The 13672-nt window shown below is 40.9% G+C and overlaps 1 protein-coding gene across 6 annotated transcripts in view; it reads left to right on the forward strand.

Annotated features, from left to right (window-relative positions):
* Positions 1-13672, forward strand: part of HTT (huntingtin) — a 193793-nt gene that overhangs the window by 34701 nt on the left and 145420 nt on the right. For all 6 annotated transcript variants that reach the window (XR_005215820.1, XM_037829303.1, XM_037829304.1 and 3 more), the window contains exons 3-6: positions 3334-3454; positions 8562-8621; positions 9014-9093; positions 13203-13341. Coding sequence is in view for 5 of the 6 variants with exons in the window: in XM_037829303.1 (XP_037685231.1) it covers positions 3334-3454; positions 8562-8621; positions 9014-9093; positions 13203-13341 (400 nt within the window). In the remaining variant the exon portion in view is untranslated. The remainder of the gene's footprint in view (positions 1-3333; positions 3455-8561; positions 8622-9013; positions 9094-13202; positions 13342-13672) is intronic.

Consider the following 13672-nt stretch of genomic DNA (forward strand, 5'->3'; position numbering starts at 1 on the left):
TAAATACCTATTTTAGAAAGTAAAGGTCTCAAATCATTGACCTCAGTTTCCATCTTAAGACACTTGAAAAAGAAAAGCAAATAAATCCAAAAGTAGTCAGAAGACTAGAGACAACAAAGATAAAGGCAGAAGTCAGTAAAGTAGAAAACAGTAAAAATGTAGAAAATCAATAAAATCAAAAGCTGGTTCTTTGAGAACATTAATAAAATTGATAAACCTCTGGCCAGACTGATCTGGAAAAAGTGAAGTAACAAATTACCAATATCAGGAATGAGGGGATGGCATCAGTATAGCTCTGTAGATATTAAAAGGGCTATAAGGGAGTATTATGAACAACTTTATGCCAATAAACCCCAAAATTTACAAGAAATGGACAAGTTCCTTGAAAGGCACAAACTACCAAAAAACTCTGTCAAGAAGAAATGGATAGCCTGATAAGCCCGGTAGGTATTAAATTAAATTTAAATTTAAAAACCAAAATGTGGTTCAGTCATTGGAGACCTTTTAAGTGTGGTTTTAAATGGTATATGAATGTACTTTTTCAGCTGAATTTTATGAAGTCTAAATACAGATAAAGTATGAAAATGTAGTGTCTAAATTGAGGTGTGTTATAAAAAAGACTTAAAATACCTCAACAATTTCTTCATATTGATTACATGTTGAAATGATGATATATTGGATATATTGGGTTAAATGAAATATATTATTAAAATTAGTTTTACCTATTTTTTTAAAATTTCAGATTTATTGAGATATATTCACATACCATACAGTCATCCATGGTGTACAATCAACAGTACCATCTTATAGTTGTGAATCATCACCCCAATCTATTTTTGAACATTTTCCTTACACCAGAAAGAATCAGAATCAGAATAAAAAGTAAAAATAAAAAAAAGAACACCCAAATCACACACCACCACCCCCCCATCCCACCCTATTTTTCATTTAGGTTTTGTCCCCATTTTTCTACTCATCCATCCATACACTGGATAAAGGGAGTGTGATCCATGGGGTTTTCACAATCACACTGTCACTCCTTGTAGTCTACATTGTTATACACTCATCTTCAAGATTCGAGGCTACTGGGTTGGAGTTTGGTAGTTTCAGGTATTTACTTCTAGCTATTCCAATACAATAAAACCTAAAAATCTATATAGTGCGTAAGAATGCCCACCAGAGTGATCTCTCGACTCCATTTGAGATCTGTCAGCCACTGAAGCTTTATTTCGTTTCATTTCACACCCCCTTTTGGTCAAAAAGATGTTCTCAGTCCCATGATGCCAGGTCTAGATTCATCCCTGGGAGTCATATCCTTCGTTGCCAGGCAGATTTACACCCCTGGGAGTCAGGTCCCATGTAGGGGGGAGGGCAGCGAGATCACCGCCAAGGTGGCTTAGTTAGAGAGGGCCACGTCGGAGCAACAAAGAGGCACTTCACAGAGAGACTCTTAGGCACGATTATATGCAGATTTAGCATCCCCTTGCAGCAACAAGCTTCATAAGGGCAAGCCCAAGACGGAGGGCTCAGCATGTCAAGCCGTCAGTCCCCAATGTTTGTGAGAACATCAGCAACAATCCAGGTGAGGAAGTCTCTAACACCTCTGCATTCTCCCCCAGCTCTTCGGGGGTGGGGGGGGGGCTGAATATATATTTTTATTCTCCACCCAAATTACTTGAGGATGTGTTGCTATCTCATTCTAATCTATACAGACCAACCAGAGCTGACTTCCTATTCAAAGTTCCATGTAACTGTAGTGTTTGAACAAACTGACTGTAGAAGTTATGTTGTTTAGAAAATATAGATCCTACACCAAATAAACATCTCTTCCCTTGGTCTCACATGGAAGTTGAAGTTTGAACACAGTCAGTTTCAGCCTTTACCCTTTGGCCTGATTTGCTCTAGTCTTAACCAGATCTGCTTTATTCATATCTCTAATTGAAGTCTGGGCTCTTTTTAAGCTTTTTTTTTTTTTTTTTAACAGTTGCTGTGTGCGTTAATACTGATATTCATATCTGCCGATCTCTAGCTCTGAGTTTCAGGTGTAACACAGATACCCAATGTTCCAGAGACCAAAGTTTTACCTATTTTTAATTTTTAAATGCCTAGCAACAAAAATAAAATTACATACATAGTTGGCACGTTATTTCTGTTGACAGCTGCTTTAGAGCGCAGTGGTGGAATGCTCTTCTGGCATCTCTGAGACCTTTCCTCCTTAGTTCTTTATCCACAGGTGGAATCAGCGTAGATGAGGTCTGAAGTGTTGCCGAGGGGCCTGTTTTATTTCTTGCTTTGATATGTTTGTTGCTCCTCACTAATGCGGCCCTTTGCTTTCCTTTAAGCTTAGGGCTCTCTTCTGACTATTGGTAGGAGTCATTCCCTAGAGAGAAAGGGGAAGGGACTCCATCTCAGATTAGTTTAGGTTGAGATCCTGAAACAGCCATTTGATATGAGTGAGTGGCAGCATTATTGAAGGATGTGTTTCTGGCCTGTGATATTGAGGTGCTTTGAAATCAGCTCGACCTACATGGCCCTCAGCTTTGGCTGTGTTGAGCCAGTTGAGTCATGATAGCTTGAGTAGGCTCTCTACACTAAATATATATTTTTTTAATATGTGAAAATTGAATAGACTTCAGTTTTTGTGAGACTGTGATAGTATATCTAGAACAATAAAAATACAGCCTAACCATGAGTATACAGTGAAATATGGTCGAACTTTGGAACATATTATAGGCAAGATTGAAAAGGAATAAAGAAGTTATATTGTTATATTGACTTTTAAGGTTCCAAGAATATTGTCAGGAAGGGTCAGAGTAACCTGTTGGGGAAAGCAGATGCTCTCTGGGGTTTAAGTGTCTAAAACGGTATCTTTTAAAAGACTTTTTAAAACTTAAAAAAAAATGAGATGTGCCTTGAAGTATAACTTCTTTTTTTTTTTAATAAACTTTTAATTGAAGAACATTTTAAGATTTGTAGGGAAATTGCAAAGCTAGTATAGGCATGCCTCGTTTCATTGCGCTTAGCTTTATTACGCTTCACAGATACTGCGTTTTTTACAAATCAGAGGTTTGTGGCAACCTTGCGTTGAGCAAGTCTGTCGGCACCCTTTTTCCAAAAGCATGTGCTCACTTCGTGTCTCTGTGTCACATTTTAATAAAGGTATGTACATTGTGTGTTTAGACATAATGCTATTTGATACTGTATTCAGATTTCCTTTGTTTTTACCTAATGCCCTTTCTGTTCCAGGATCCCCTCCAGGATCCCACATGACAATTAGTCATCATGTCCTTAGGCTCCTTGTGGCTGTGACAGTTTCTCTTTGTTTTTGTTTAGAAATTCTCCAGAATTTCAGAAACTTCTGGGCATCGCTATGGAACTTTTTCTGCTATGCAGTGATGATGCGGAGTCAGATGTCAGGATGGTGGCTGACGAATGCCTCAATAAAGTTATAAAAGTAAGAGCCACGGTCACTGCCCTCCTCTAGAGCTGTAATCGCTTTAGGCTAAGAAAAGAAGCCATATTTAGCATTCTCTTGTTTGGAGTAGCAGAGTCCCTTAATGAAAAAGCCACTTTTAAAATTTATGGTGAGTGGTTTGGTGTCTGCAAGTGTGCTGCTGTACCTGCTGAGCCCAAAGCTGCTCCTGAGCTGAGGAACCACGTTTGCCCTGCACCTCCACAGCTACTAGGTCAGTGGTGGGGCCAATGTGCCCACTGGCTGCTTTGGGGAAGAAATATTACCACAGGTACCTTTTTTTCAGGCCCAACTCAGAGAAACCAAAAAGCCCTGGGGAAGCAGGGCTGGGCGAAATCTCCTTGGTGGCTGTAGCCTCCCTTTCTTTGCCTCCTTTCCCAGCCTCTCCTAAGACCTGGGCCCAGAAGCATTGCTTGCAGGTGAAGATGTGATGTCTTCAGGTAGTAGGGTAGCTGGAGTGAGTGTGCAGTGGGTGGAGAGAAAGGAGGTCCCAGAAAGGGATGACGAAGCCAGAAAGCCCAAGTGGCTTGAGGGGAGATGGGGGCAGGAGGCGGGTTCTTCCCGATTCAGTTTGTGCTAAAGTCACCGTAACTTTAACCCACTGTGCCCTTTCTCGGGTTTCTGCTGCCATGGAAGAGCCTTCTCCTTAATACATTGGAAAACTGTCCTTGCTTTTATCATTCCACCTTTCTCCTGGATTGAGTCCCCACCTCCTCCTGGCCACTGTCCAGACCCTCTGAGTTTGTGATTGGGCCTTTTGAATTGGCTGACCAAACTGATTGTTCCCATTGAAGGCTGACCAGTGCTAAGAAATGTTTTCCAACTTAGTTCTTGATACTCTGTCCAGATATTTTCTTTCTTTACTTTTTTAATAAACTTTTTATTTTGAAATAATTTTAAACTTACATCAAAGTTGCTAGAACTCCAGTGTACCCCCCACCTAGATGCCCAGATCTACCAACTTAATATTTTGCTGCATTACTACTTTCTTCCTTCTCCCCAACCCCATCTGTTTGCAAAGACATTTTCTGGATTTTGTGTCTTATTCCTGCTGTCCTCAGGGATCCTTGTTTATTTCTTTATTTATTATTTGTTTATTTTATTTCTTTTTCCCCCTACTACTTTGAGTCTGAACCCTGAACGTTAGATAGGGTTTTGAGAAGAGATTACATCTCTTAATTTTCCTTGAAAGGTTTCTTCTTAGCAATACTTATTTGGCCAGATGAACCAAGAACTCCAACCCATGTTCCTTGATTGTTTCCCTTCATCATTAGGGTCTTGAAGAACAACACTGCCCTTTGGACTCTTTTCAAGGTCTTTCTTTGGTCAGTGGTCACATTTTACATTGGCCAAGAAATTAACCATCCTTTTTTCTTCATGGGTCCAGTCTTTTCCAGAAGACGTCTGAGGGGATTGAGTCATTGCCAGGCAGAAAGAGCACACATAGGGTTTGGAATGAGAGAGACCTGCGTCTGCCAGTTACTAGCTGGACAACTGTGGGAAATGTATTTAATTTCTATGAGCCTCAATTTCCTTAACTATAAAATGGGAACAGACAAGGTTTTGGGGAGTGTGTGCATGAGTGTGTGTGTGAGGAATAAATGCACACAGGTGAAGTGCTTGGCGTCATCCTTGGCATGGGCTTCCCCTGCAAAGTGTTAAGAAGTGTTCTCATACTGAGATTCCTACCCAGACAGAGGAGGAGTTTGCATGTAGCTCTCCATTTCACCAAGAAGCCTTTCCCATCCGGCTAGCAGATTGTTTCTTGGCGAGCTTATTGTTTCTTTGGGGTTGGGACCTGGCCTCTCCATGGCCACAAGGACTTCAGCCCCTCAGTGGGTTAGGTGGCCTCCCTTTGCCTTTGGGAAGACCTCTCTCTCATCTCTAGAGTGGTCTCCTTGCCTTCTCTGCACTTGCATTTCATGCTCTTGCTTGCCTCTCGCCTCCTGCAGTTATAGAATGGCTTGTGCCAGGCTAACCTTGTTCCCCACTCTTGTGTGTGTGGGTCCCCTGGCCTGTTTGCAGGGAGCCTGTTTTCACTGAAACTTGCTTCTCTGCAGGCCTGAAGATCCCGGCTGTTATTATTCCCACTGGCAGGACTAGCCTTGGCTTTTTCTGATACTTCAGTTCTTGAACTTTGATCCTCAGAAGAGAAAACTAAAAAGGTCCAGCACAGGTTGCCTTCATTAAGAAAGGCAGAAAGAGCAATATGACCCCAAACTGCTCTGGGGTTGCTCCTTTTATACTTAGGTGTCATTCCATTATCAAACTGTCTTTTTTTTTTTTTGTTTCCCCTTTAACAGTTTTATTGGGGTATAATTGACATAATAAGCTCACATATGTAAATGGACAATGTGATATGTTTTGACAGTTTGATATGTGAAACCACCACTACATTCAAGATAATGAAGGTGTCCATTACCTCCAGAAATTTCCTCCACTTCCATCACCATAGATTAGTTGACATTTTCTAGAATTTTATACAAATGAAATTAAATGATATGTGCTTTTCTGTTTTTGCAGTTGCTCCTTTCAGCATAATTATTTTGAGATTCATCCATGTGGCTATATATATCAATAGTTCATTCCTTTTTATTGATGAGTAATACTCCATCAAGCCTGTCCCCTTAAGAAACCTGATTCCAAGAACTGCTGGACAAAATGGCTTGATATATTTTGGGGTCATGGACTCTGGGCCATGGATCAGAGGTTTAGGTTATGGGTTCTCTTCCTGGCTGTCTTCCCACCTCTTTCCCGTTTCTTCTTTCTTTCCAGTCTCCAAGTGTGGAGATTTCACCTTCTCCTGTTATGCCCAAGAACATAAGATGAGATCATTCCTCTCAGCCTTTCCTCTCTGCTTAAAGTTCGGTGTGATGGGGTGTGGTTATGCTCAGATTTCTGATTCCTCAAATGCCTTGGTAAACAGGTTAAGCAGGTTGGGAGCAGGGATCCAGATCTAGCTAGATTTGCTTTTCAGGTGGCAGAGGAAAGTGTAGGCTTGGGAGAATGCGGGTGGCCTGAGGCCATGGCGTAAGGGATGGGCGGGAACCCAGGCCTGGCCCTTATGGGTCCAGCTCTGGACTGCTGTCTTCCACTGAGCATTGTTTTATGTCTGCAATGCTGACCAGAAACTCCTAAGCCCAAGAAACTAGTGCATATTTTGCTTTTCGTTTATGTAGATGGTCACGCTGAGGATCTGACACAGTGCCTGGCAATGTGCTCTTGCCCTCAACTAATTTACAGCCTCAGGTGATGATGTGTATAGGTATAGAAAAACTCAGTACATGGTGTGAGCTAGAAGTTCCGAAAGGTGGGGGCAAATTGTGATGGCAGTCAGGAGACTGAGAGTATTTCTGTCTGGGGAGGCAGAGAAGCTTCCTGGGGGTAGTACCTAGCAATAAATGGAAGAGTAGATTCCAGAGACCTCTTTCTTGACCACTGCAGTGTCCTGCCTGTGGAGGAGGTCCAGAGAGGGAGAGTATGGTGGATGGGCACGTGCTGGCAGAGAATGGATGACCCCGAGGGCCAGCTGCAGGCATTTGTACTTTATTTATAGAGAATGAGGAGCTCTGGAGGATTGTTGACCTGGTCCGAGGAGTGCTTTTTTAGGAGGGTTAGCATGGTGGTGGTGTGCAGAATGGCTTGGGGTGGGGAAGGCTGGAGGTGCAGAGATACCCTGCAGGAGATGGAGGGGTCGCGGTCAGAGGGAGTGGGATCTTGACCAGGATGGAGCACTGGGAATGTGAGGCAGACTTGTGGGCTGTTTGTCGGTTGGATTTGGAAGCTGAGAATGTGGGGTTCATGGTGGAGAAGAGGGATCAGACGGTATGTTTGTCTTACTCCATCCTGAAATATTTTGAGAGCTGATTCCTTGTTATTATTAGGGGTTTTAATTTTAGTTTTCTCTTATTATAAAGTAAGTTTGATGTTATTTTATAAAACATTTTTGAAGCAAAATCAAACTTTGAAATGGCTTCTGGTTTTATTTGAAATCTAGTGTTTTAATATATGTTGTCTAGTTTGGTTTGCTTGTTTAAGGACTTTTAGTCCATTCAAACTGAAAAAACAGAATTAGAATCTTAAGATTTATAAGGTATTATACTTGAGAACCTCCCAAAATGTGGCTCTGCTTTAGAACTTCAAGCTCAATGAGTGAGTAGGTGAACTACTTGAGTTTATACTAAGACCAGTTCAGTTCTCAAATATCACATCCCTAAACATCACAATGAAAAGGGGGCTTTTTGATTGAGTCTTGATTGTGTGTCTTACATCTTTTCTCATGGGCCAGCTGTTCACAATATGATTTTAGAGGAGGGTTTACAGTGAGAGCAGTGCACAAAAATCTTTCCTCTCCCTTTCTTCCAACCTGAGAACCCCTTCTCTAGCGTGACCCTTGTGCAGCTGCGCTGTGGTTGCCATTAGCAATTCTGCTGGGTTGAAGTTAGCCATGTAGCCTTTATTTATAGTTTTTTTTTGGGGGGGCGGGTTGGGCCAGAGAGTGAGTAAGTGGGGGGTAAGATATTTGCTGTGAGGAATGTGAGGCTCATAGCTGGTGGCAAGTTCTGAGGGTCCCTGACACCGTGGGCCCACAGGCATCCTTGCCAATGAAGGAGGGCCAGGCCTTCAGGGAGGATGTGGGATTTGGCATCAAGAAGTGTTCTTGGGACAGAGTGAGGGTGGCTCTGATACTACGAGTCCACCCCCATTGCTGTTGGGCACTGCAGGCTTGCCAGGCCTTTGCCTGGCAATAGGGTGAGCAAAGGGAAATCTGTCAGATCTTCTCTTCCCTCACTGAGTGATAAAAGCTTAGACTTAATTTGAACCATCTAACATTTTGATATTACATAGTATTTGCTTATAATAGAAGCTAAATTATTTTTCCTTCCATATTTTATTCTGATGAATGACTTGTATTTACTTTATTCAGTAACTTCTTGAATAAGCATGCTTCTTTCGTTCTTAAAGATTCACTTCTTAATTTAGGTGCTGTTATATTTTACTTTGCAATCCCAAACTGACATTTTAGCTTTCTTTACAACTGCTAATGGAATGTTTTTCCCACAAACCAGTCTCTTGTATTTCATTGTAGGCTTTGATGGATTCCAGTCTTCCAAGGTTACAGTTAGAACTCTATAAGGAAATTAAAAAGGTAGGCCTGTGTTTTACATTATTGAAAAATGGTAGCTTCACAGTACTGAGCAGCATGTGTGAAGTTTTGTCTTTTATTTATAGGTAAAAAAGTTAGAGGGAAATACTGTTCGGTAAAGTAGACTTTCATTGTTTTATTTTTCTTTAAAATGTTACTGTTCAGTTTTATTAGATGAGGTGGAAGTTAAAATGATAACAATTTATTTTTTGTATCTTTATAATTGAAACCCACTAGACCTTAACATTTGTCAAGTAGTCAGATGTTTTATACGTATAAATGGGCTTTTCCCTAAAAAACAGAAATGAACAGTGTAAAAGAAAAAATGCTTGTACTTAAATGAAATCCTCTTGGTGACTGGTATATGTGACTACCCGCCCATTCAATCAACCCAGAACGGTGCTCCCCGAAGCCTGCGTGCTGCCCTGTGGAGGTTTGCCGAGCTGGCCCACCTGGTCCGGCCTCAGAAATGCAGGTAAGTTGTAGTACTCGGGATTTTTACTTTTAGAGGGGTTCTGGCTCCTACTGAGCCTCTACCTTTCAACTCAACTGTTACTTCTTCCAAGGTCTTCCGTGTCTACTCTGTCGAAAGTTGACCGCTTCTGCCCCACTCCTCTTTATTTTTCCTTCCTAGTACTTCTCCCTGTCAGAAATTTTCTTGAACACTGTGGGTGTGCTTATGTGTTTTCTGTACTAGACTGTAAGTGTCAGGACAGCGGGGATCTCAGCTGTCTTGTTGTCTGCTGCAGCCAATACCCATAAGTGTGTCTGGCACATAGTAGTTGCTTAAAAGACACTAGTCAAATGGTTGAAGATTGAGGTACCAGCTTCATTATTGCTTATTGAAGGGATTAAAGAACAATACACACCTCTCTCTATGCGTAGGTTAAAAATATCAGTGTTTAACTGTGAAAAAAATTTGTTTTTAGTATTTTTTATTATGAAATATAACATATGCAGAAAAGTGATAAATTTCAAAGTACAGCTTGACAAGTAGTCATAGAGCAAATTTCAAAGTATAATATGGGTTACAGTTCTACAATTTCAGGTATTTCCTTCTGACTCTTCTGATACACTAGAAACTTAAAAGAAATATCCATATAGTGATTTAATAGTCATAATCATTTGTTGAATCCTAACTTCTCTGTTACAACTCCTCCCTCTCATTTGATCATTTTCTCAATCTTCAGGGATATTTGGGCCATGGCCATTCTAACTTCTTCACATTAAAAAGGAGTGTCAACATTATGGGGTAGAGGCATGCAACTGGTTGATGTTCTGGGAGAGACTGGTACCTCTGAGTTTCAGGGCTTATCTGGCATAGGGACAATCTGGAGGTTTTAAGTTTCTGAAAAATAATATGTAAAACTTTTATAGAGTCTTAGATAGAGCCCTAGGTTTTCTTTGGAGTTTTCAGGAATACTGTTGGTTGGGGCTTGGCATATTGTGGCAATTTGTAATATCTGGCTGAAGCCTGCATAAGAGTAACCTGCAGACTGATCTCTCTATTTGAAATCTCTCAGCCACTGAAACCATATTTTGTTGTGTCTTTCTCCCTTTTGGTCAAGAAGGCATTGTCAATCCCATGATTGACAGTCTCATCCCTGGGAGTCATATCCCATGTTGCCAGGGGGACTTTCACTTCTGGGAGTCATGTCCCACGTAGTGGGGAGGGTAGTGAGTTTATTTGCAGGGTTGGGCTTAGAGAGAGAGAGGCTACATCTGAGCAACAAAAGAGGTTCTCTATGGGTGACTCTTTGGCATGTTTATAAGTAGGCTTAGCTGCTTCACCATTACACAAATAAGTTTCATAAAGCCAGCCTCAAGATCAAGGCTTTTGCTTATTAAATTGGGAGTCCCCAGTGCTTGAGAGAATATCAGGAATTTCCCAGGTGGGGAAGTTTAATAGTTCCATGTTTTTTCTCCAGTCCCTCAAGGGACTTTGCAAATACTTTTTTTTATTATCTGCTCAAAATTTTCTGGAATGTGTCAGGGTATTACATTAAGCTATACAGAATCACCAGATCTCATTCCCTATTCTAGGCTCCATGTATTTAGGTTGTTTAGTTAATCTGGCCAGGTTAAGTTAGATAATGCGCTACCAAAAATTTAAATTTTGAACAAAATAAACATCTCTTCCTTTGGTCTTACAAAGAAGTTGAAGTTTTAAAATACAGACAGTATCATCCTTTACCCTATATTCTGATTTACCTTAGTCCCAACCAGATCAGCTTCATTCATATCTCTAATTGAAGTCTGAACTCTTTTTCATCCTCTTTAACAGTTGCTGTATGGAGTAATGCTGACTTTCAGAGCTGCAGAACTCTAACACTGAGTCTTAGGTGTCACACAGGTACTTATAGATCCAGGGAACCACCAAGTTATACACAAAGAGCACAGCATCTCAGAATTAAGAAAAAACACTTAAAACTCAGGAATAAATGTGACTGTTATATGAGCTTACAGTCTAGGCCCTAAGTTTCTTATAAGCATTTTCTAAATGAGACCTTACAGTATTTGTCCTTTTGTTTCTGGCTTATTTTGCTCAACATAATGTCCTCAAGGACCATTCACCTCGTTACATGCCTTGTGATGTCATTCCTTTCTGTAGTCACACAATATTCCATCATATGTGTACATCATTCCGAGTGTATTATTCCTAGTAATGGGACTGCCTAATCCTATGATGACCCTATGTTTAGCTGCCTGTGATCAGCTGCATTACCCTCTGGTGAGGCTGCACCATTCTGCTTCCCAACCAACATTGAATAGGTAGACCTCTCTCTCCACATCTTCTCCAGCACTTGTACCTTTCTGTTTATTTATTATCATTGTTTTTGAATCTGTAGTTTTTGTTGAGATATAGTCACATACCATATATTCTATCTAAAGTGTATACAATCAGTGTCTCACAGTATCCTCATTTAGTTGTACAATGATCATCACTCTCAATTTTAGACAATCTTCATTGCTCCAAAGAGAAAAATAACAGATAGACACAGCCACACAAGAAAACCCTAAACACCCCATATCTCTTATCCCCCTCACCCCCAATTATTTACCCCTACTATTGGTGTGGTACTAGTAAGGTATTACTATTAAATATAGTTCATAGTTTGCAATAAGTAATTTTTCCCATATACCACTCTATTATTAACTCTTTATTCAAGTGTCATACATTTAGGTAGTTCATAGAAGAGCTTATTTATATTTGTAATGTTAATCGGTAAGACACATGACTTTAGACAACCTTTTCAGTCATATTCATCTTCAATAGGCACTATTATAATTGAAAAGTGTTTTGACTAGTTGAAACAGTTCTATCTTAATGGATGGGGAGTGCAAGAAGGATCCCAGAGCCAGTTGTGAAGTCACTGTTTTCATTAACTGCTTCCTTCTAAAAGCCTTACCTGGCACACTTGGTGGCCCCGTGGGCCTTTGGTTAGCTCCCTGAGTGACTGACTGGGAGAGTGTCTCAGCCCTCACTGTTAACATTAAAACAGACAATCCTTCCCTTGTGTTTGAGGTTTAATAAGGGTCTGCTGTGACTGCAGAGGTACAGTCACTAAGGAAATTTCTTTTTATAAAACCTTGTGTTCTCTTACTGTCTTTATTTTGAAAAATTTTAGCTCTGAAGCAGTATACCCCAAATTCTCACACAGCATCCAAAGTGACCTTACGAATATATAACTTGGCTCACCTGTTCCCTTACTTAAAATCATTCACTCGTTTTCCAGTGATGTTCAGACAAAATTGGGCTCCTTACCAAGGCCTCACCAGCCTGGAGCAGTCTTGCTGCTGACGGGTCCTGGAACCCTGGGCACACTGTCTCTTCACCCTCTGACCTTATTTTAGTTCTTCACACAAGCCAAGTTCCTTTTCCTCCTGATGGTTTCTTTATTTTTTTCCCTCAGGCCTCAGCAAACAGTTACTTCCTTAGTGAGGCCCACTTAGCGTCCATATCTATATTCTGACGTCTCCCTGTGGTTTTCTTGCCTGTGTGATCTGTGGACCCGCTCATTGCCAGTCCCTGCCACAAGGTGGCAGAGATGGCTCCGTTCTGTGTGCTGGGCCACCCCGTGCTGCCGTGGTCACTGAGTGTGAATGTGACTTCTGCCCTGGGACTCACTTCTCGCATGTCCTGTGTGTTCTGCTCTTTCTCTGTTGGGGCCACGTCTTATCCAGAAGGTCTTATTTAGTTTAAGCAACTTTTTTCTGTATGTCCTTTTTCAAGAAAGTTTAATTCTCGTTTTTAAACTTTTGTTTTTAAAATGATTTTTAATACTATAAATTATTTTACAATTAAAATAAGTTTTTTAATGCCTACTATAGTTTACTGGAAATAATTTTTAAACCAAGCATTTTAGAGTTCTCTAGTTACGAAGGACATGTTTCCCACCACATTTGAATGTTGTCTGTATTTCATCCTCTTGTTCTTTTAGCTGAGGTTTGTCCTAGTTCCATCTCCATTAAGTGCTAGTTGCATATAAAAACTGGCTTTTCCCTAACAGGCATTTAAGTAATTGCTTATTTCTCATTAAAGTGGACCTGGGAGGATAACTGATGTTCCGCTCACCTCTGCAGGCCTTACCTGGTGAACCTTCTGCCTTGCCTGACACGGATAAGCAAGAGACCTGAGGAATCTGTGCAAGAGACCTTGGCTGCAGCTGTACCCAGAATCATGGCTTCTTTTGGCAATTTTGCAAACGACAGTGAGATTAAGGTATGATTATTGCCTCAAGTCACTAACATGAGAATGATACCGTGGCTGTGCCCAGTGAGGAGTTACTGGGCACCATCATCTGGGAGTGCTTACTGACTTAGGCTGTGCTTCGTAACTTAGATGAAGATCATTTGAATTATTTGAGGGCTGCTAGTGCTTCTTCCTACTTCTACTTTCCTAATGTGGGGAATAAGTTAAATAGGGAGATGGCTTTTAAAGATGCAAATTCAGTGGAGTCTTCCAGAGCAGATTGGTTTCTGGTGCACCAGATTTACTCCTTCATCTAGTTAGGGAAAGGATGCGGTTCCAGGCCTGCAGTGGGGAGAAGGCT

Source organism: Choloepus didactylus, chromosome 3, assembly GCF_015220235.1.
Source record: "Choloepus didactylus isolate mChoDid1 chromosome 3, mChoDid1.pri, whole genome shotgun sequence".
In the NCBI taxonomy this organism is placed as follows: Eukaryota; Metazoa; Chordata; class Mammalia; order Pilosa; family Megalonychidae; genus Choloepus; species Choloepus didactylus.